Source organism: Poecilia reticulata, chromosome 7 (assembly GCF_904066995.2).
Source record: "Poecilia reticulata chromosome 7, P_reticulata-male-v2, whole genome shotgun sequence".
Taxonomy (NCBI): Eukaryota; Metazoa; Chordata; class Actinopteri; order Cyprinodontiformes; family Poeciliidae; genus Poecilia; species Poecilia reticulata.
Window position 1 is genome coordinate 33,982,272 of NC_088836.1, and position 21,528 is coordinate 34,003,799.

Below are 21,528 nucleotides of genomic sequence, written 5' to 3' on the forward strand. Positions count from 1 at the left end.
TATTCCCTCTGTCATTGGGCGAGAGGCGTTACAGGACTTTGCAATAATCACTTTCAAAAGAGAAAAACAACTCTTAAAATACTAAATCTCAAAATTTATCAAGAAAATTTCTGGGTTTTCTTAATGGTGCAGACGTAGTTGCTGCAAGTTAAACCATGGTTCCTCAGTTAGCTTTATCAAGAATTGGTAACTAACTGGAAGATGGACTTCATTAAGAAACGAGCGCTGGTTGCTATGGCGATGCTCACCTTTTTTTATGGCAGAAAGGGTGAATGAAGCCCACAGCATCACTAAAAGACAAATAAATTCAGCGGTATGCAGCCATCATGTTAAAACTGTGAGTGGTAGCGCCTCCTAGTGGTCACATGAGTGTATTTTAATTTGTCTTCAGTGTTTTATGCAGAAAACATGTCAAAATAATGGCAGGAGCAGATTAAAGTTTAATGGTCTAACAGAAAAGTGAAGCAACGGGAAACAAGCTGATGATAGAAGACAAAAAAAAACTTTATTTGATTTATAAACATTCAGCAATTAAACTATGGATTAAATCATCAAAACATTTCCGAAGATTTTACAGGATTAGACTTTAGCCTTAGCAAAACATTTGGTGGTAAAATAATAAAATCATAAATCAATCAAAAATATATACATAATGATTGTATGAAAATCTTTAAAAGGGGAAAATCTCACTGTCTAAGAGCAGTTTAAACATTAAATATGGATGAAAACATAATAAAACAAACGTAGTAAAAAATATTTAGACAAAATTTACATTTTTATATTTCCATGTTTAAGTAGTAAAATTAGTGAAAGTCTATCTGCATAAAAAATAACATTATTCTTGATACGAACATTTCCATATCAAAAAATACAACTTACTACATTTATTAAGCAAAATTAAAAACCAGATAGCTAATTTTTTATTTTGATAGATAAAAAGGCTAATTGTCTGAATGAAAATTAATGTGAAGTTACTAATTAAAGTGCTTGGAGCCGGAAAACGTTAAAAAGCATCTTTAATTAACGTTTTTTTAACATAAATATATGGGCAGGCCTGTCACAGTAAATCAAATAATCGCATGATGAATTAAAACGAACTCAATAGTTTCCATTTGCATGATTTTTAATTTTTCTCTTTTTACCAAAATCTGAATGAAAAGTCTTCAGTCTGGTGCTTTTGTTTCAACCAGCCCTTTTAGAAAGGACAGTTTTCCTTACAGAGACTTAATGATTCATTTTATTTGCTGTTTCTGTAGTTTTGTTTATTTATTTAAGATATTTAAAATGTTTTCCAGTTCCAGTGTTAATTCTTCATCAGAAATTAAAGTTTATTGATCTTTGAGAACGTGTTCTTGCATTATCATTATGTAATTACATTATATTATTTGAAAATGGTTTCAAAACAACAATATTATCATTTTTAGACAATAGGGATAAAACCTAAAATGTTGTCATAAAATCAGTTATTGCTTAAAGATTAGTTAAATCTGAATCAACTGATTGCTGAAATAATTGTCATCCCTGCACACAGAGATGTGATGTAGCAGCATTTTGAAGGAACAGCAGAGCCGTGTTCCAACAATCTAACCAGTTCACCACCAGTAAAAATGAAAAGCAGAATATGGGACCAAGAGAGATGGATGTAAAGAAGAAGGGAGGGGCGCGAAGTACCGAGGGAATAGATGGAGAGGAGAGGGAGGCTGCGATGGAGGAGGCTGATGTCATCGGTGCGGATGAGCCAATCAGAGAGCCGGGAGCGGAGCAATGGGGGGGTTTGGAGACGGAGCTCTGAAGGGTGTGTTTTATGATCCACTGCAGATTCAAAGCAAGAAGAGAAAAGAGTGGAGAAAGGGAACGAGCCAGAACTGGAGACAGAAGTGAAAAGATGCTGAGATAAAGGAGAAGCGGAGCTGGAGACAGGAATGTGAGGAGGAGAAAACGAAGGGATAAAACAGAGGGATAGAAGACGGGGAAACACCTGCAGAGGTAAAACAAAGGCTTCGCAGGCCGCTGCGTGTGTCTGGTGTCAGTGTGTTTGTGTGTCAGGACGGATCTCAGCTGGAGGCTCAACCGTCTCTTACGTAACACAGCCGCAGGTACGGGAAGCTGAAATGTCTCTGAGTTGGTCTGTGAAACACTGAAACGAGTCCTGGACGCCTTAATCTGGACTGCAGAACCTCGGAGATACATTGATTTAAATTTGACCCAAAGTGTGTGTGTCTGCTTTATGAAATCCCCATGTGGATCGAGGTAGGAGTGGCAGTCTGGCCTGGAAAAATGAAACCAGTCGGGGAGGCGTTTGGTTTTTCTCTGGTTCATTCACGTTTCTGCTTTGCTGTCACCTGTAGTCAGGAGGCGGCTCAGAAACTGGACTGGATCAGCCTTCAGGGAGGAGTTCCTCCTTCTCCACTCTGACATCGGCCTTCATCTGCAGGCGCTTGTTTTTATTAATATTGAATGAAATAATGCACTGTAGCAGAAATTATTTACACGTGTGTAGCTTCCTAACTATTCCAGATTACCTTCTGTGAAGAATAATCTGTTCCTGATCTGGTTTGACTTTTCAAATCAAGACATTAGACATTCTGCTGTCAGAAGTTATGTTCATTTATAAATTAAAATGATTTATTTTAGTCCCTCTTTTTCTCCACAGTCAGCTGCAGCATTACTTAAATCGCTGCGTTGCACCACGTCTGCCTTAATTCTGAGAAACTTCACCTTTTTTTTGGCAGAGTTGTTGGAGTTCATAAATTGTTTCCTTCAACAGACCCTGGTTTTAAGTCCATTACTTTTTAAAGGGGTTGAGGTCAGAGCTTTAGGAACGCCGTTCCAGAAACTTAATGTTTCTGTTTAGAAGTTTTTGGGAACATTGGAATATCATCCAGAAACGGAAACTAGCAGCTGCACTCAATCAGGATTACGAACCAGAGGTTAAAAGGTCGACGCCTCCTTCAGGCACAGAGACCATCAGACTGCTCCAAGGATTTAGGATTAAATTAGAGAAAATAAAATAGGCGTACAATCACTGCAGAAACCAGAAGAGTTCAGATGAATAATTAATGCTCAGCACAGCACCTTCCAGTTATTTGTTGTTTGTTTTTCTAACATGAGCTGAAGGCAAAATGAATGCAGATAAACTCCTCATCCAGCTACCTGTTGTTGGTTTGTTGCCATACAGGGAATACAGGGTTTTTAAAAAAAAAGAGAAGACGAGGTTGAATCAGTGCTAACATGCATCATATCGATCTGGGCCCTGAGTATCTCCTGATTAGTGTCAGTCAGAGAGACAGTCTGGGGGAAAACCTGTTTCTCTAGTGCCAACCTGAAGGTAGAGGTCTAAACAGTTCATGTCCAGCATGTGTGGGGTCTGCTGAGACGCTATCAACTTTCACAATGCGCTGAGTCAAACCAGCCAAACCCTTTGAGTGACCTGTTCCCCTCCCGGCCTGAGGGGGCGCTGCACCAACAACCACTGAAGGAAACGACGGATTAAACGGGCCTGGTGGGAATGTAGCCAACGTCTGATATTCCTCTTTCAGATAAAACATTTTAAGAGAGAAATGAAGACTCTTTAATACCTGCTTCTAGGTTATTTAACAATCAGAATGCGTATTTTAATTTATTGAATGTTCACATCACTGAGTTTCTGTTATGTTTGAAGGTTTACTTTCAGTCTCTCTCGTCTCGCTGATTTCATTTTATTTTATCTCCCATTTAAATCTTGTCATTAGAGGAAGCCAAAATGAAAGTAATCCATATGTTTAAATACTTCGGTCTTAATTACTTAATAAAGTAAAATATTCTTTATCGTCTTCCAGGTGACTTCTTTTTTTCCCCCCGGTCAATAATCCATTAGAGCGCTATTAAAGTCTTTCACAATAAAAGCATAACTACTCAGCGAGATACATGGCAGAGTTTCAATTAGGAAGATAGAAAATAAAACAAGAAGAAAGCTGAACGTCTCCTCCTGGATGCCAGTAGAAATATGAAGACGTCTTTTAAAGCTTCAGTTTGATCTGAAAATGATCCAGTCTTTACACTAACTGGATGATGTTTGATAGACCTTCTGTTTGTTTCATGACCAACGGCGCTGAATGACCTCACTGTCGCTGCCAAGGCGCCTAATTAAATCACTGAGCAGAGCTTATTCATAAGGAACCAAACTGCGATAACATGGAGGCCTTTTTCTGTGTAACCCCAAACTCGCTCTGCGTCGCTGAGCGTCTTGGTTTCAGCAGATTTTTATTCCCTAATTAGTTTTACTCATAACATGTTGGGATTTTCGCCCAGATCTGTTTATGATGTTTACCATTTTCAGTGAAGTCTCAGACTAGATTTTATTATTACACGAATATTACAAGCAAAGCTTAATGTTTAATATGAATAAAGTGTGATATATTTGCATGAGACAATCAGATTTAATAATCTTGGACTTCTTCCTACTCCTTTTCATCTGGTTTTTAAAGTTTTATATATATAAAACTTTAAAATATATTTATAATATATAAATATATTTGCATTCTTGCTTTGTTTTTTACTTGTTTGAAGTAAAGATTTAATCTAACCATTCCATCATGCACATTCCGTTTCTCATTGAAAATCGTTGTTATAGTTAATTTGTGGCTGTAAATTTAGTTGAAAAATGTTTATTTTTAATTACCGTATTTTTCGGACTATAAGCCGCTACTTTTTTCCCATGTTTTGAACCATGTAGCTTGCAGCCCCATGTGGTTTTTTCTGTGGATTTTTCTTCAACCACCAGGGGGCGCTTTAGCAGGAAGTGAATCATTAGAAGTAAAAATTGGAAATCAAAGAAGAACGCGGTAATTTTCATTTAGAACAAGCACATGCTAGCAGCAGGCACGACGGAGAAATGTTTTCAAACTCATAGCCTCTCATTGTCATAAGGTGTGGTTGGCGGTGGTGAGAATGAACGCAGGAGACCCAGGATGTAGATGAAATGATGATTTAATGAAGGAATCTGCTCTACACGAATCAGAAGGCTGGAAGCGTGGCAGAGCGGGAGGCTAGAGCTCAGCACCGGTAGCAACAGTTCAGCGTAACGCGAGCTAGTCGACTCAGGACTTGACAGTTCTACCAAGCCGACTGACCAGATACAAACAACATAGACAAGGACCCGACGAGGAACACAGACAACAGGTGAGACTAAATACACATGGGGTAATCAAGGGAACGAGACACACCTGGGAGACCATCAACGGGGAAGACGCAGAGACAGGACTCACAGGGAACAGGATCACACAGAAAAACTCAAAGAATAAACACACAGAAACACGGATCATGACACTCATCATGGAAACATCGCGAAGATGATGCCAGATCGATAGCCAGTTGAAGGCTACTGATCTGGCAGTGCAGATCGGTAGCCGCTGCACCTCAGCTCGGCCTGAACGAATCCACGGTTCGGTGTTGGAGACGGAGGGCTGCATCAGCAGATAGCGGAAAACCGAGAGCGGCTGATGTACGTTTCCAGTTTTTTTTTTACTTTGTAGCTGCGGCTTATAGTAAGGTGTGCTCTATAGTCCGGAAAATACGGTATATTTCTCCTTTATGAGATGAACTTTAGGTACCAGAAAAACGTTCCAGTGATTCCTGAGCTTCTGTTTCCACCAACAACCACAAACTGAGAAATACCGGTTCTGTCTCGACTCAAACTCTCAACTGGATCTGAGATGTAAAACTCCGTTCAGATGTTTTCATCAAAGCTACATGAAAATAAACTAAAGCTGCAATTAGACCTACCACATTTACACATTTTACTGGCCGATAAATTGTCCCAAACGTTTTTACGATAAACAATAATATTGTTGTTTCGAGACCATTTTCAAGTATGGTGACATATTCTCAGTAAGCTTTATTTTCTAATGAACCTTTAACACTGGGACTGGAAGACATTTAAATGTCCAAAACAAACAACAGAAATGTAAATAAATGAGTTATAAAGTCTGTGTATACGAAGCATCAGACTGAAGAGTTTTATCATCCAGTCTTTGGTAGAAGGAGAAAAACGTTACATCACTCAAATGGAAATTATTAGCTTGTTTTATTTTATTATGCCATTAATTGATTTATTGTTCATTTTGACAGAGCTACATCTATACAACATCAACATAAAGCCAAGCTAGCAGTTAAAAACCTGGAGCTCATTGAACCTCCTGCTGTTTGAACTTTTATTCTTGCACTAATTCGGTTCGGATGCCTTCAAACTTTGCTGTTTTGCTGAGAGCCTACACTCGTTTCCACCGGTTTGGGAGACGAGGACGCATCGCCAACAGCAGGTGTGAGCAGCTCGAAATCGCTCCCCCTTCGTTCATCTCCAGCTTATCTTTCGGCGAAAATCACTCTCCTCCTCCAGCAAAGCAACTGGCAAAGTTTGCGCATGTGGAATTTCAACCTCGTGCACAAACAGGCTGGCGACGCAACACAAGAAAGCCGAAACTAAGAGTTCGCTCATGAATCAGCCTTACGTTTGGGAGACCGGTGCTCGGCCGGTACGTCCATGTCAAGAAAAGGTCTGAAAATCAGCCTCCACATCCACCCAGCAGGTCATGTCTGCATGTTAACAGTTAATAATGATCATTCCACTGTTGCCAACTCAGCGACTTTATTACTATATTAGGAATATGCAGCTGAAAAGATTTGTAAAAGATTTTCAAAATGTACGTGTGTTTTGTGCATTAAAAAAGAACTAAATATTTACAGTAAGCGACAATAAAAAGAGCTGTGCAGATATGAACAGAAATGTTGTTTAAAATGCGTAAAAAGCTGTTAAGATGCCAGCAGGAGTGTAAACAGTTCCTAAGTCTGTTGGGAGAAGTGATGGTTATGAAGTCTAACAGCTGCTGCTGGCAGGAAGGATCTGTGCTAACGCTCCGTTGTGCATCTAGGATGCTGGTCGCTAAACCCAGAAACTACGGCGGTTCCACTTATTTAAAGTGTTTGAATAATTGGAAAACTCTACTGGAAGCATTAAACTTCACCTCAGAAACAAGATTTTCTGATAGCTCTCTGACTTTCTGGTGCCATTTTTTCAGTTTCTGCTTCCAGGTTCTGTCCCACATAAAGGAAAGAATGGCCTCTTGTCCTTTCACAAAGTGAGTCTTTAGCGTTTCAGAGCCAGACTGAAAGGTTTTTTTTTTATCAGAAATGGGGGTTAGATGGAGGTCTGCTTGACTAAATGAGATTAGCTAAATTAATCCTCTGGATTGCTTATCCATCATCCCTTTCTCTCATCCGTTGTTCTGCTTTCTGCTTTGCTCTGTTTTTTTCCACTTGTGCCCATTAAGACGAGGTTGTTGTATTAATGAAATTAAGGCGTGCCCTGCTTAATTTTTCTTCCTTCAGTCACCCACTTCCTCTGGGAGTGTGTGTGTATGCGTGTGTGTGTGTGTGTGTGTGTGTGTGTGTGTGTGTGTGTGTGTGTGTGTGTGTGTGTGTGTGTGTGTGTTGTCGGAGTGAACATTAGCTCACATTAGAGACTGTTTTAAGCAGCTTATCTGAGTTCGAGACCTTAATCTGGTCAGAAGCAGCTAATCTAACTTTGGTGACTTAAACGGATTCGCTGAAGTGAAGCAGCAGAACAAAGAGAAACACTCATCCTGCGAGTAACAAATATGTGACCTCTGATTTTTTTATTATTATCACGTGACCAGAAAAACAGAGGCCGCTGTGTTGGTCTGCGCTCCGGCTAACTGTTTTATCATCACTCATCTGACAGCCGGCCAAATGCTGCACAGTCATTTCCTGTGTTTTACACGAACATGTTGGAATGAGCGGCGTTGGGTTTTGGGAAAACGATGAGCTCGGTGATGTTTTCCACAGAGTCACAAAGAGCTGCACATTGTGGACTGAAAGGCATACATTTTTTGGACAATGTTGCAACATTGGGGAGCTGCTGTTGATCTGAAGCTGATGCAAACTGAAGGCTGACGCTTCCAGCCATCAAAACCTTTAGATTATGTCGAGTTGCTTCCGGGGGGGAGGAATAAGCCTGAATCATTACAGAGGTAAGGTTGGCAAATAGCCATCAGAGCCTGGAGGCGGGGCTTATCGCTGTCAGTCAATCTCATGCACTCACTGCTAAATGTGCTAATGGCGAAGAAGCAACTCACCGTTTCAGGAGAAGCGTTTATCTGCCGTCAGCTCCTCCTCAGAGCTTCATCCCCCACCAGTTCTCACTCTGCTAATTGGTGCTGGCTAGTCTGAAGGAGCAAGCAGCTGGTGGAACGTCTGCAGAGCTCATTATAGGAGCTACTTCTCAGTGAAACACTGACAAATGATTTCAAAGTTGTTAAAAGGTTAATGGAGCAGGAGATTCTTAAAGAGACAGAGAGTTACTTTTAAGGTGTTGTAAACGAGGCTCCCTCTGTTTACAAAAACAGAGGGAGCCTCGGGCCTTCCTCTGAGGCAGATTATATCGATGGGTTGGTCCAGTGGTTTTTCGCTTCCTTCGAGGACGTCTCCAGCTGGCACTCACTGAGAGCGTCTGTAATCAGAACTGTGACTATAATAATAACAATAATAATAATGGAGGAAGTTGGGTTGCGGTCTGAGAGAGGAATTCAAATGATTGATTTTGAAGTTATTCAAGACTGTGAAGTCTTGAATAACTTCACAGATCTTCACTTTAAAAATTCCTGGCCATCTTCCCTGACAGTCCAAACTTATTCAGATCGGTTGAGTAGGTTATAGAGAGCAAAATGAGGCTTTCATGGACGATAAAAATCATGAAGTAGATTATTTCACCTCTTCCTGTTGCCTTAAATGTTTGTGATTATTTTGTCTGCATGTTCCTGTTTTTACTCACTTTCAGATTTGGCACTGGAAGCTAAACTCCAGCTGTCTCTGTTTTACCCTAAAACAAAATAAACACCTTTTAGACTTAGGCAATAATTCTCCAGACGTCTCATAATTAATGCATTTGGTTTGTAGCTTTTCCTCCAGATGGAAGGCGAGTAGATTTCCTTTCTATGATTGGACTGGATTTAAAAAGTCTGTGGCTCTACGCGCTGCAGAGCGGAGAACATGGAGACGGGAAGAGTGTGTGTGTGTGTGTGTGTGTGTGTGTGTGCGTGTGTGTGTGTGTGTGTGTGTTTGGAGGTGAGTCAAGTGGATGCTGGGAGTGGCTCTGGAGATGAGGTGTGGTGAGACGGAGAGGGGGATGGGAGGACGGAGGGAGGGACGGGGGATGGGGACGGATACCCGACCGTGTGGCGCTGGAGGTTACCATGGCGATGGGGAGCGACAGAAAGTGATGGGAGGGACATCAACACATATTTCACTGGGCAAATTTACGTCTTTCCCCTCTGACTCATTGACGAGCGCTAAAGCTTCACAGGAAATGAAGAAAAAGGTTTTCTAAATAAAAGAAGAAACAAAACCTCCCATCAGGGAATAACAGTGAATTTATGTCAAATATTTCTGCAGTGATTTGGCTTTAAATATAAAACCTGGATGGAGAGCCAGACCTGTCCTGATCCATCAGTCAAACCTTTCTTTTCTCTGCCTGTCAGTACAAATAAATTAGATATTTGTGCGATAAGTTGCAAACATAAGTGATCTATATAACTTTATCTTTGTTCCACCAGAAAATCTCTGCAGGAAGCAGAGTGGGGAGAAGATCAGTGGACAGAAAGCAGAGAGTTTTTTATGGGTTATTTTGGTGTGTGCTGACAAAGCAAAAAAAAAAAAAAGAGTAAAATAAAGGATTATTCAGGAAAAAACGCAGACCAACGCTGTGGGGAATGAAAAATGGATCACAGAAAGTGGAGTCTGAACAAAGCCAATTCGCCAAACATGTATGGAGGAATTTTACTGCCAAAAGTCGAGAACTTACAGCTTGAAAGCAACCTGCTTGTTATATTTATCCAAAATATTTAAAAGTAGTAAAAAAAAATCAGATCTATTTGAATTGGCAACATCATCGATTTAGTCTAAAACAGTTTCAGTAAAACGAAGAGCAGGCATTTAAGTCAGATACTGACTACAGAGAACACAGATCAGTTTTGTGTTTACGACAAACGATCGCAGGCGATTTGGCCAAAATCTCTTCAAGTCTCAATAAGCTCAGTTGGAAATCAAACGATTTCTCTTTTGTAAACATGTCATGACTTCCTGACAGCCGTAACACGCAGGAAGGAGCAGAAAGCCGAAGGGGAGGAGCTACAGCTATCTGTGGTAGCCACACAGGCACACCCAGGAGTTATTATCAAGCGCACCCAGAGGAACACCGCCATTCTATTGGCTGGAACGGTTGCTAGGCGACGGTACAGCGAGAGCAGAAAAGAATGGCACCGATTGCTAAATTTAGAAAGCGCTGCCATTTTACTACCAACAAGCAGAGTTGGGTAGGAACTAATTGTTAAATATTAAAGGATTGATAATTTGATCAATTACTCAGAACTTTAATAGACTTTCTAACAAATACCTTATTACTCTTTAGTAATTTCATGGATGCTACTTTTTACTTTTACTTGAGTAAAAATAGGTTGAAGTACTTGAGTACAGTCCAGGCGCGGAGCTATGGGAGGGTCTGGGGGGGGCGGCTGCCACCCGGCCCGGGCCCAGGCGGGTGTCCATGGGGGCCCGGGTCTGGAGGTGCCAGGGAGGGAGGAATGGTTTCAAGTCGCTTTAATGTCTGATTATAGACGGAGAAAGTGCGCCCTCACCTGTTCAGAAAGGTATAAGTAATGTTAAAGTTACTGTCCCTCAATGGAATATATAGTAGTCAGTCCCAGTGACTGTTTGACTCACGGTTTAGCCGATGTGCTTCCTGGGTAAAAAATTAAATGGCCCAAACCGCACAGCACAGCACCGCGCCCCAACCCCCTCCGCTCAAACGTTTCCAGCAGCGCAGGTGATACACCTGAGGGGCCTGGTCATTGGCCCCGCCCCCTGGCCCGACGCTGACTTGTTCCGCTTGTGGTACAGTCTTTGGGTACTCGGCCTCCCTGTAGCTGCCTCGCTGTCCGTAGCCAGAAAACAAACCCACCTTTCAGCCGTCGCTGCCTTGTTTCCACTCACTTTGAGTCCTCTGCATTTCAACCATCGTTTAAGTTTCTCCAGCTTCTGTACCAAAGAATATTGAAACAAAACTCCCGAAACATCTTCATCTTTGTTCAGATTTCTCTCTGTTGTGCTTTGTTTGTCCGAACATCCGGGCAACTAGCGTGCTTATGAATATTAATGAGCAACAGCGGCGTCTTTTGCGATCAGGGCCTTTTGCAAGTGAGCAGAGATGTTTGCGAGCGGTTCGATTTGATCTGTGCTGGGAGAAAATCTGAGGAGAATATTGGAAAGAGAGCAGAAGTTTTGAGAGCAGAGATGAAGTCCTGCTTTCAAATTAAAAATCCTCAGCAGTAAGTTGCACTATCTGGTACCAAAACCAGATGATATCTGCATTCAGTATCCCGTCCTGCATAGATCACATCTGCTGTGAAGCTCCACTGCTGTGTGAGAAAATATGAAAAGATGGCGCTACGCTCCTCCTCAGGTGTTGAGGTTTTAGTCTGCCTGGCGGATGAAGCGCACTTCCTCTGCAGTTTGTCTTCAGACCTCAAGAAGCACCGGAGAAATCCCACAGCCAGTCAGAGGACTGATAAACCTGAGGTAGGATTTTAAAAGGGTCGTCTTATAATCATGATATACAAAGGCGCCTGAAGGCCATGGTAGATGGAGAAAATTCACACCAAAAAGCTCTGTTTTTAAATTATTCTCAGACATTTTCTGGAAAAAAAAACATTTTTCCAGAAAATTTCCGAGATTAGTCTCTAAATCTCTGAGTTTTTTGGCAGAAATTTACTACTTTCTTTTTCTACTTGCAGTGGCCCAAATATGTCGTTGTAGAAACAGGTGAAAGTAGATTGTTGAAGTTCCTGGGAAGATTATACTTTTACCTTAATTCTTAACTAATCAGGGGTAACTTTTGTATCCTTGACTAATCCAGAATAACGATGGGAGAGAAATCTTTGCTTGACGCGTCTCTGCGCCCTGAGGGTTCGCCCCGCTCTCAGCTGGAACCTCTCGCCCCTCGGCTAAATCTAATGGACCCCAGCTGGAGTGGGAACCCACCCGGAGTGGGTCGCTGTTCAGACAGCAGCGTGCCTTCACTAATGACAGATTTATGCATTCCTCTGCAGTTGCTTTGTTTGTCGTGTTGGGGACAGGAAATTTCAAAGACACACGGGCAAGTGGCTTTGTGTCTACGAGAAGTGTGTGTGTATGTGTGTGTGTGTGTGTGTGTGTGTGTGCGTGTGTGTGTGAGCGTGCGTGTGTGTGTGTGCGTGTGGGCGGTCATTTAAGGGGTGTGGTAACCCAGAAGTGTTTCGACCGTGTTTCAGCTTAACGCCTAATTTGAATGAGAAAAAAAACGTTCTGGGCACTGAAATGAGTTTATTCTAGATTTCAGTTTGTAAATGTCACAAAAATGCAACATAAGAGAGACACAGGAGGAACGTTTTGAAAGGGAACATATGCAAAATCTACATTTGGCATGTTTTTGTTCTTCCATTTGAGTTTCTATGGCTTCTAAAAACAGCCTGGCAACCCCTGCGGAACTCTGCCTGTTACCTAGCAACCCCAGCGGAACTCTGCCTGTTACCTAGCAATCCCAGCGAAACTCTGCCTGTTACCTAGCAACCCCAGCGGAACTCTGCCTGTTACCTAGTAACCCCTAAGCTGAGCTCCAGCACTTTTGATCAGCTAGTTTAACCACTGTATGTGCTTTACAATGGCTGCTGGAAAAGACAAGTGCTTTGTTGTTGACTTGCCATCCAGAAACCACTTGCTGCATTCTTGTTGGTTGTGAAGGAGGCTCCACTTCTGCTTTTCAAATATGAATGGCTGTGTAATTGCACATCTGTTTTGCAGCCATTTTTACATGTGAGTGTAAACGTTGAGTTAGGGGGCGTGGCCAGCAGTGGCTTAATTGGATTTAAAGTGACAGGAGGCCCTAAACAGCTCAGAATCGACAGAACCGAACAGACTGGAATCTCATTATAACAAAGAAATATAGCAAACATGTTTGGTATTTACCGTGGGACTAGCCTAACCTGTTCAAGTTAGCGTTAATATACGCAATTTAGTAATTTTTCACTTTTTTGACAAACTTTTTGTTTTTGGCTTCTGCCTTTACCTTTCTATATTGTTTATTGGTTATTCTGTTCTTCTTCGTCTTTAATTATAAATGTAGAGGCCTTCACTAATAAATAATTCCTCCATTTAAACCATTTTCTCTTAAAGACACATTCAGGTCTAACAGAGCAGATAGACCCTTTAAATAAACACCCTAAGAGTCGGAGGGGGGTTGAAGTCAACCCACCAAGCAAACAGTGAGCCACGCTTCAGCTTGTCTCAAAGACATTTTATCTGAGATTTAAACATTAAATGTATGATCATCTGTAGTGATTTCTGAAAGCTGTTTTTTTGTTTATGGGACCATATTGTGAAACTGTTTACCAGAAGAGGTTTGCATGTTTCCTGGCAGGAAAGAGTTTATCTGTTGGAGATGTTCTTGTTGATAAATGAACTCGTTTTATTTCCTGCTTTTGCAGACAGATTGAGCTGTTATCAGACGCTCTATTATTAACCCATTTGCACACAGACTCACACAATGCACGCCCCGTTGCACAGCAATTAGCATATCGAGGCCAGTGTGGGGGTTCCCCGTCTTACCCAAGGACACTTTGACGTCTGGCAGGTTGGAGATCAATTAGCTGAAGCTCAGCCCCTCCACCCCTGATCCACAGCCAAGAAAACATCAAAAACACCCACATACTGACACACCCCACCGTTTTGTTTATCAGGAGACATTTAAACGTGTTAATCTGTTCTCACGTTTTCACAGAAATTCAGCTATACTTAATCAGAGAAAACTGTGAGCCAACTATGTGTTTTAAAGAGATACACGCCGTCTGCAGTTCAAATAAATAGTTTATCTGCCACTTCGCGGCGGCCATATTGGATCTTAAAACGCCCACCCAGGATTCTTGGTGTTTTCCCAACAGAACGCATCAAAAGCTCGTTTGTTGGACGGATTTTCCTCATTTAAGAGTGTAAAATGTGGTGAAACCAGAAGATTTCTTTTGCTGACAAACACCATTTAAATCTGGGGTTCCAGCTTGAACCCAACATTTTAGTTTGTTTGACACACATAACGTTTGCCGTGTCTTTGGTTTTTCACCAAGTAGTGGAAAGGAAACCTCATTTCTGCCTCTGGTGAAGGCTGGGATTAATAATCCAATGTGGTGACAGAGATTAGGAGCAGAAAAAAACAGTCTGCTGCATGTTGGGTGACGTTTCCTCAAAGAAAGAAGATCCTCGGTCGGGTTTTATGCTGTTCCCGTCATGCATGCGTGGTTCAGGTTTTCCTGCTGAAAGCCTCTAAGTGGCCCCAGGTGAGACTGTGTGCAGGAGATAAGCCGCTGCACACGACTGACAGCAAGACCAACATTAATGGATGGATGCTTATGGAGTTGGAAAAATTAATAAAACAGAACCCAATAATGGTACATTCTTTGGATGAACGTCTGGGGTCAAAGGTCGGAAACCTTTTCAGCCTTTGCAACAAAGTAAATATGTTCTAGAACCAGAAAACCTCCTTATCCCTTGTTTTATAAATGTACACTATGTAACACATTTTTATGGATAAACCAAAATAAATGTTATTTATTTTTTGGATTTCAGGACAAACTAGAGGTTTACACTTTCACAGGGAATGAGGCCAGCTGAGTGAAATAGTCAGAAGAAGTAATTTTATGAGAACTCCTTCATGGAGAAGAACAAAAAACTAAAATGAGAAATGTTCAATCAAGTTCCAATTAATCAAGTTTATTTGTACATGACATTTCAGCAGCAAGGCAGTTCAAAGTGTTTTACATCATAAAAACAACAACAAGTCACAGAAACATCATCAGTCACCAGTTTGGGAACAAACATTATATTTTATCAGGCGTCATCACCAAAAACATGGACTCACATCAAATATGTTGATCAATGTTGCATTTATTATGGTTCAAAAGAAACTATAAACAGCTATGATTTAGAGGAACTCAGTGTTTCAGCTGTTTTTCAGTTTTCTGGAAGTTTGTTCCAGATTTATGGAGGATAGAAGCTGAATGCTGCTTCTCTGCTTGCTGAGCGTCATTCTTAACACGACAGCATCAAATTATTACCAGCAGGACTTTGATTAAATGAGTCAGTTATGTAGAAAGACTCACACACACTGACAAACGTCTTCTTTTCTCATAATTATGGTAATATTATGTATCTATTCTGTTAATATTCAGACTTTATTCTCATAACAAATCGTTGTCTGGCTCTAATAAGACCAACATTAGTTGGTTTAGGACCCCAACTAAAGTTTAGTTGGACGTTTGGGATTAGGACCCCAACGTCCTAATCCCACGTTGGGGATTAGGACCCCAACGTCCTAATCTAAGGACACGTTGGGATCAAAGTGCCGTTTTGCTGCCGTTCTGCCTGCTGGTCTGTGAGGAAGAGGTTTCTATCTGCTCTCCGCTTCCTCTGCCAGCCAGAGGCCACCGGGTGCCACGCCCGCTAACGGCAGCGCCCCTCTTTCTGATCAGAGCTCTCCTCCGCTGCCGGGAAATCACTTGATTTGTTTGGACCGCTGCCCGAGGAAATGCTAACTTCCCTGGCTGGAAGAAACCTCAGTTTAACTGTTGCGATGATTCGTCTTTCAGGATTTAACGAGTTAACAACAGACCGCGCTCAGAGCTCAGCTTATTCTTTACATCCAGTTTGTTCACCAATCAGTCAGTCAAGTTTATATTTATAGCACATTTCAGCAACATGGCTGCTTTAAAAACAGCCATGACAACCACATGCAGCCAAGAATTGATGATTAATCAGGAAAATAATCAGTAAACATCCAATATGCTGGTCAATGTTTCATGCATTAATAATCAAAATCAGCTCTAAACAGGTGAGTTTTTATACTAGATTTCAAGGAGCTCAGTGATTCGGCTGATTATTCCAGATTTGTGGTGCATAGAAGCTGAATGCAGCGTCTCTGCTTGTTGAGTGTCGTCTTTTAACGCAACAGCATCAAATTATTAACAGCAGCGGGACTTTGAGGAGACTAAACAAAACGATCAAACTTTACACGGACGGACAAACCTTCTATCAAAGTCTGTTTTTCAAAGTTTGCTCCAGATTTGTGGTACATAGAAGCTGAATGCTGCTTCTCCACGACAGGTTCATGAAGTTAAAGTGGAATGAACTTCCAGAAAACTGCAAAACAGCCAAAACCATGAGTTCATTTAAGTCCACAGCATGATTTAGAGCCTTTGATTAATAATAACTGGAACATCGATCAACATATTGATGATTTTGATGATGTCACTCGATAAATTGCAATGTTTGATCTCAAACTGTTGACGGTATGATGTTTTTATCTTTGTTTTTTTTAAGATGTGAAGCACTTTGAACTGCCGTGTCGCTGAAATGTGAAATACAAATAAACTTGATTGATTAAACAAAATTAAAACTTTTGGCTACAAATCGCTTCTCATTCAGTCAGTTTTGGTTCCTCGTCATCAGGAAATAACCAACCACTTACGTCTGTGTGTGTGTGTGTGTGTGTGTGTGTGTGTGTGTGTGTGTGTGCGTGCGTGTGTGTGTGTGTGTGTGTGTGTGTGTGTGTGTGTGTGTGTGTGTGTGTGTGTGTGTGTGTGTGTGTGACTCATGAATAATGAAATCAGTTGAATTTAGGCCACATGGACAGTCAAACGGGGGAAGGCAGGGCTACCTCTTTGTTTTTCATCTCGTACGTCTGATAATTACCCTCATCTTTCTTCCTTCTCGCCTCCTCCTCGTCTCTCCGTCCACCTTTACCGATTTTTATTCCTGCAGAAGGGAATCTGTCAGTGAGTTAATTTCTTGCTGGGTTGCACCTGCACCCCGTTCTGCCCCCTGGTCTCTGATTAGATTGCCCCCGCCGCCTCCCTTCCTGCCCTCTTCCTCCGGCCTCCGCTGGGACTAGCGGCTGATTGGACCCATCTGCTCCGCCGTCTAAAGCCTCTGATCCACTGGAACGGGTCGGAAACACTCGATGGACTAAAACCTGGAGCTGTTTAAGCATCACAGTAATCTGCTGCTTAGTTAGCCCAGTTAGCTCTAAGCTAGCATCGGCTCTAAGCTAGCATCGGGGTTTCTCCACAGTTAGCAGCTGCTACAACCTCCTAATGCAGCTCCTTCAGAAAATATGAAGTATCTCCTCTAATGACTGGGCATAAATTACAGTCGTCCTGAAGATGGATGTGAGATGGAGAGAGAGTGATGTGTGCTGGGCACAGGTTGCATAATAATGAGCCCCCGGGGGGTCCACAGGCCAGCTGCCACCGCCTCCAACACCATGTGTGCCTCAGAAGTCCTGAGCCCAAGAGCACTTAGAGACTGATACGATACGACACGTCCAGTCACGACCTCTGACCTTTCATCTTCATATTTCAGGAGCTCCAGGTGTAAAACCAAAGCAGAAACACTCTGAACCTGAACGCCGCGGTTCGCTTCCTGTGACGTCACATCTCAATAAATCTGGGGAAGGCGACCAGTTTTTCACTAAACGTCCTAATCTAAAGCAAGATGGCCTCCGTAAAAATAACTAAACTCCTTTTTCTAAACTTTTATACAAACTGGTGCTTTTTGTATAAAGTTAAAAAAAAAAATTATCTCATAACTTTGAATCTCATAAAGACTTTGAAAGTTGTAGTTATGACTTTTATTCTCAAAGTTATTAACTTAAAACTCGTAATTAGACTTCCTGTTGGGCAGAAATGGGATTATTTTTTCCTTTCTCTCTTTATTTGTTGGTGATAAATGATACAAGTTTTAATTTTCCTGGAATTTACAGAAACCTTTTAGAGAGTGGGGTTCCTCTACTCGGTCCATCTCTGACTGCAGCCATCTGATGAAAAACTGCACCGTATTTCTGAGTCACTGCATGATCCCACTCCTTACAGGAACCGAGTGACCAGGTCGCTGAAATATGTTGGTTATTGGGTCATAATCTCCTCCAGTTGACCACAAAAAGACAGAATTTGCTGTTCTTGGTCCCAGAACTGTTTAAAAGGTTAGAGGTCAGCTTTCTATGGAAGTCCAATTCTGCCATAGAAGAAAGAATTAGGAGGAAGTCATAATTTCTGCTGTAAAAGTCACTATAATGAGATTCAAAATTATGCGGCAAGCTTCCTTAGAGAAATGTGACTTTGTATGTTGTAACTGAGATAAAAAGTCAAAATTATTACTTTTGTTCTTGTAATTAACACTTGTAATCATGACTTCCTGTTGGGCTTTATTTTTTCTTTTATGGCAGAAATGGGCTTCCGTAGGTTTCAGATAGAGTTGAGTGTAAAACTGAACAGTAAAATGTCAGGCAGGTTTTTTTAAACCAACATTTTGAATAATTCATAAGGTGTAAAGAGAAATTCCTCCAAAATAGAGACAAAAATTGGAAGAAATAAGCAGATTTGATGTGCATGACGGTGATGTAGTTTATATAAAAGGAAGAAATTAATGTTTCTTATCACCTCCTGTCACGGGTCAGCGGCCCGTCAGCGCCCAGAACAAAGCAGACAGAACCTCTCCATCCCTCCATCCATCCCTCCATCCTCCATCCCTCCCTCATTGTAAGCTAATTAGTGGTGAAGATGTTTCTGCTGCTCTGCTCTGAGCTGGACGTTATCTTGATCACTTTGCTGTTTAACACAAAATCCCCAGAGTCCTCTTCAGCTGTAATGTTTCCATCCACGATTTGAAGATAAAAGTTTATTTAAACGTTCAGATTTCTTGTTCTGCGTTAATTTTTCATGAGCTGTGATTGTTAATTTGAATGTCTTGTTTGTCTTGTTAGATGAAATTAATGGTGTTTCCTTTTTGTCTGTGTTTCCTGTCCCATGTGTCCTGGCCTCTTCCCCTCTCATCCTCCTTTGTTCTCTCGGTCAACCCCTTTCCTCCTCCTCCTCCTCCTCCTCCTCCTCCTCCTCCTCCTCCTCCTCCTCCTCGTCCTCCTCCTCCTCCTCAGTTGGCTGCAGACGGAGGGATTGTGGAAAGCGGGAAGCAGCTTCAGTCACCAAACCAAACCGGCGCAGACTGAATTAAGCGTGTCTCCCTGGAGAGTGTGTGCCTAAACTGGGAGGGTGTGTGTTGTCCCGTGTTGATGAGTGTGTGGGTGTTTTCTGTCACCTTTGATGGGACATTAAGAGATGTGCGCGCTGCAGCGTCTGTGGATGGGCTGTAGGGGGCGCTGTCCCCCAGTCCTCTCCGTCCTCCTCCTCCCTCTGTACTTCCTGTTTGCTCAGGGAGCCATCACCATCCCGAGTCATTGTGAGTACCGCACCGCCGCAAACATCTCTGGAAACAGAAACCCGTTTCCTCCAAGCACTGTGTCCTTTAAAGGAAGCCCGACCTTCACAGCTCGTCCTTCTTCACCCCTAAATCCAAACATTCACCCCAAAGCATGCCACACCCGCCCCGCCCAGCCAGTAAGACACGCTGGGCTTTTTATTCAATAGACCAACACCGAATGGAGGAGAATTGTGAGGTGGAAAGGAAAGGATACATGCATTTAAAAATTAGAAATTCAAACGTTGTATACTTATTATACTCAGCTTAACTTAGGTTTATTTTGACTTTGACTTGGCCAGTTGGTTTCATTGGGAATGAAAAGTCCATCTTCTGCTCCACCTCCAGCTGCTGTGGCTCTGAGTCAAACCAACCTGTTCCCCTCCCGGCCTGAGGGGGCGCTGCACCAAGAACCACTGAAGGAAACGACACAGAAACCTCTGAAGACACTGAGAGCAACTTCCTGTTTCACCAGTTGGAAACAAGATGGAGGATTTTAGCGGTTGGAGGATTTCTCTTTAGTCTTTGGCTAAAAACCACGAGCCATTTCTGCTGCTAGCGCTAGGCTAGTATGTTTGTTTTGGTTGTATTTACCCAGAATGCCCTGCTCTGTAGTTTTTGGAGTGGTCTCTGGTCCGCTTGGCGTTCACATATGTAACCAAACCGAATCCAGACCGAGGATAGGAGGTGGAACAGAGTTTGATTATCATTCACACCAAACAAACCAGACTTTTCTGGAGTTGGATTAAAGCAACTTAACTGAGTTTAAATACCAAAATGTGCTTCGGGGTTCCCACCAGCCATGTGTAGTCGCTTTAATCCAACTTCAGAAAAGTCTGGTTCTGTTCTGTTCCTGCAAAAGCAGGAAGTGGACTACAGCGCAAGGCATTCTGGGTAAATACAACCAAAACAAACATGCTAGCCTAGCGCCGCTCCATTCTTGTTTCCACTTGAAGAAGGAAGTTTCGCTCTTCTTCAGAGGTTTTAGTGTCGCTTCCTTCAATGGTTCTTGGTGCAGCGCCCCCACAGGTGAGAAGGGGAACAGGTTGCTCAAAGGATTTGGTTTGGTTGGTTTGACTCGGAACCAACAATTGTTGCAACTTTGGACCCAAATCGAACCGAGTCTACTGGACTACGAGAGGTGAAAACACCCCAAAGTATTTCTGTCTGTTTGTTTAGGATTTAGTCACCATCAGAAATTGGGTTACGTCTAACAGAATTGGTTGCTTTGGATTTTATTTAGTAGCAGCAGAGTGAGTCTTTTTTTCAGATTCTCTGTCTGTGAAAACTTTTCCTTCCACCTCACAGCATGAAGCTCAACGAGACAAACTGCAGAAAAGGTTAAAGCTGCAGTGAAACTTTTATTGCTCCCATTTTAGCAGCTTTTGTTATTTCACTGAGTTTATCGCTCAGTTTGCAGTTTGTAGGTAACAAACGGGAAACTTCAGCAGTTGATTAAAGCTCAGATGATTCCAGTAGCAACTGCTGTCAGTCTGGTCTTTGTTTTTATGGCTGAAAAGGTCAAAGGTCAACGCTGCAGGTCTATTAAACATGTCTGTTTCCTCTCTCTTCTTCTTCTACGCCTCCGTGTGGACAGATAATTACCAGCCCTGTAAGTGTTTTCACTGTTGTTTTCACCGCTGACAGGAATAAAAATATCTGTTATTTCTAAACGTCACGCATGTGAAGCGTTAAATTATAACTTCCATCTAGGCAGATGATGCAATTTTCATAATTTTTGGTTGGCGTCCGCAAATGAATTTCCACCGAATGAATGAAAGACTGTAAGTGTGACTGGAGCAGCTGAGTTTAATTCAAACCCGGCGCTAGAGACGTTCATGTCTGCTTCCTGGTTGGAGCGCCTTCCTGCCAGCAAACGGCTCACACTGCAGTTTCTGTGTGGAAACGTCTGAAGCACAATGTTCCATTCATAAAGTCGCCTCATGCAAAAATGATGAGACATAGATTAGTTTTCCGGCTAAAGCCACGGCCAGGAGAAACGGATTTAATCCCGCATTAAAGGACTGCAACCATGAAACGTTTCTGAGTTCATGGGAATGTCGGGCTTCACCTGGATTCACCTGGATTCACCTGGATTAATGCTGCACTCAGGAATCAGGAGGATAACTGAAGTTTAGGATGAAT

At 42.1% G+C, this 21,528-nt stretch overlaps 1 protein-coding gene across 6 annotated transcripts in view; it reads left to right on the top strand.

Annotated features, from left to right (window-relative positions):
• The window catches only part of LOC103468055 (neural cell adhesion molecule L1.1-like), a 50,008-nt gene that overhangs the window by 2,164 nt on the left and 26,316 nt on the right, over positions 1 to 21,528 (top strand). For 2 of the 6 annotated variants that reach the window (XM_008414890.3, XM_008414892.3), the window contains exons 2-4: positions 1,819 to 1,986; positions 19,064 to 19,365; positions 20,981 to 20,995. In XM_008414890.3, the coding sequence (XP_008413112.1) occupies positions 19,245 to 19,365; positions 20,981 to 20,995 (136 nt within the window). In that variant the 5' untranslated portion in view covers positions 1,819 to 1,986; positions 19,064 to 19,244. Of the gene's footprint in view, positions 1 to 1,531; positions 1,728 to 1,818; positions 1,987 to 19,063; positions 19,366 to 20,980; positions 20,996 to 21,528 lie in introns of all 6 variants that reach the window. The other 4 variants (XM_081609414.1, XM_081609415.1, XM_008414893.3 and 1 more) reach the window with 4 other exon arrangements.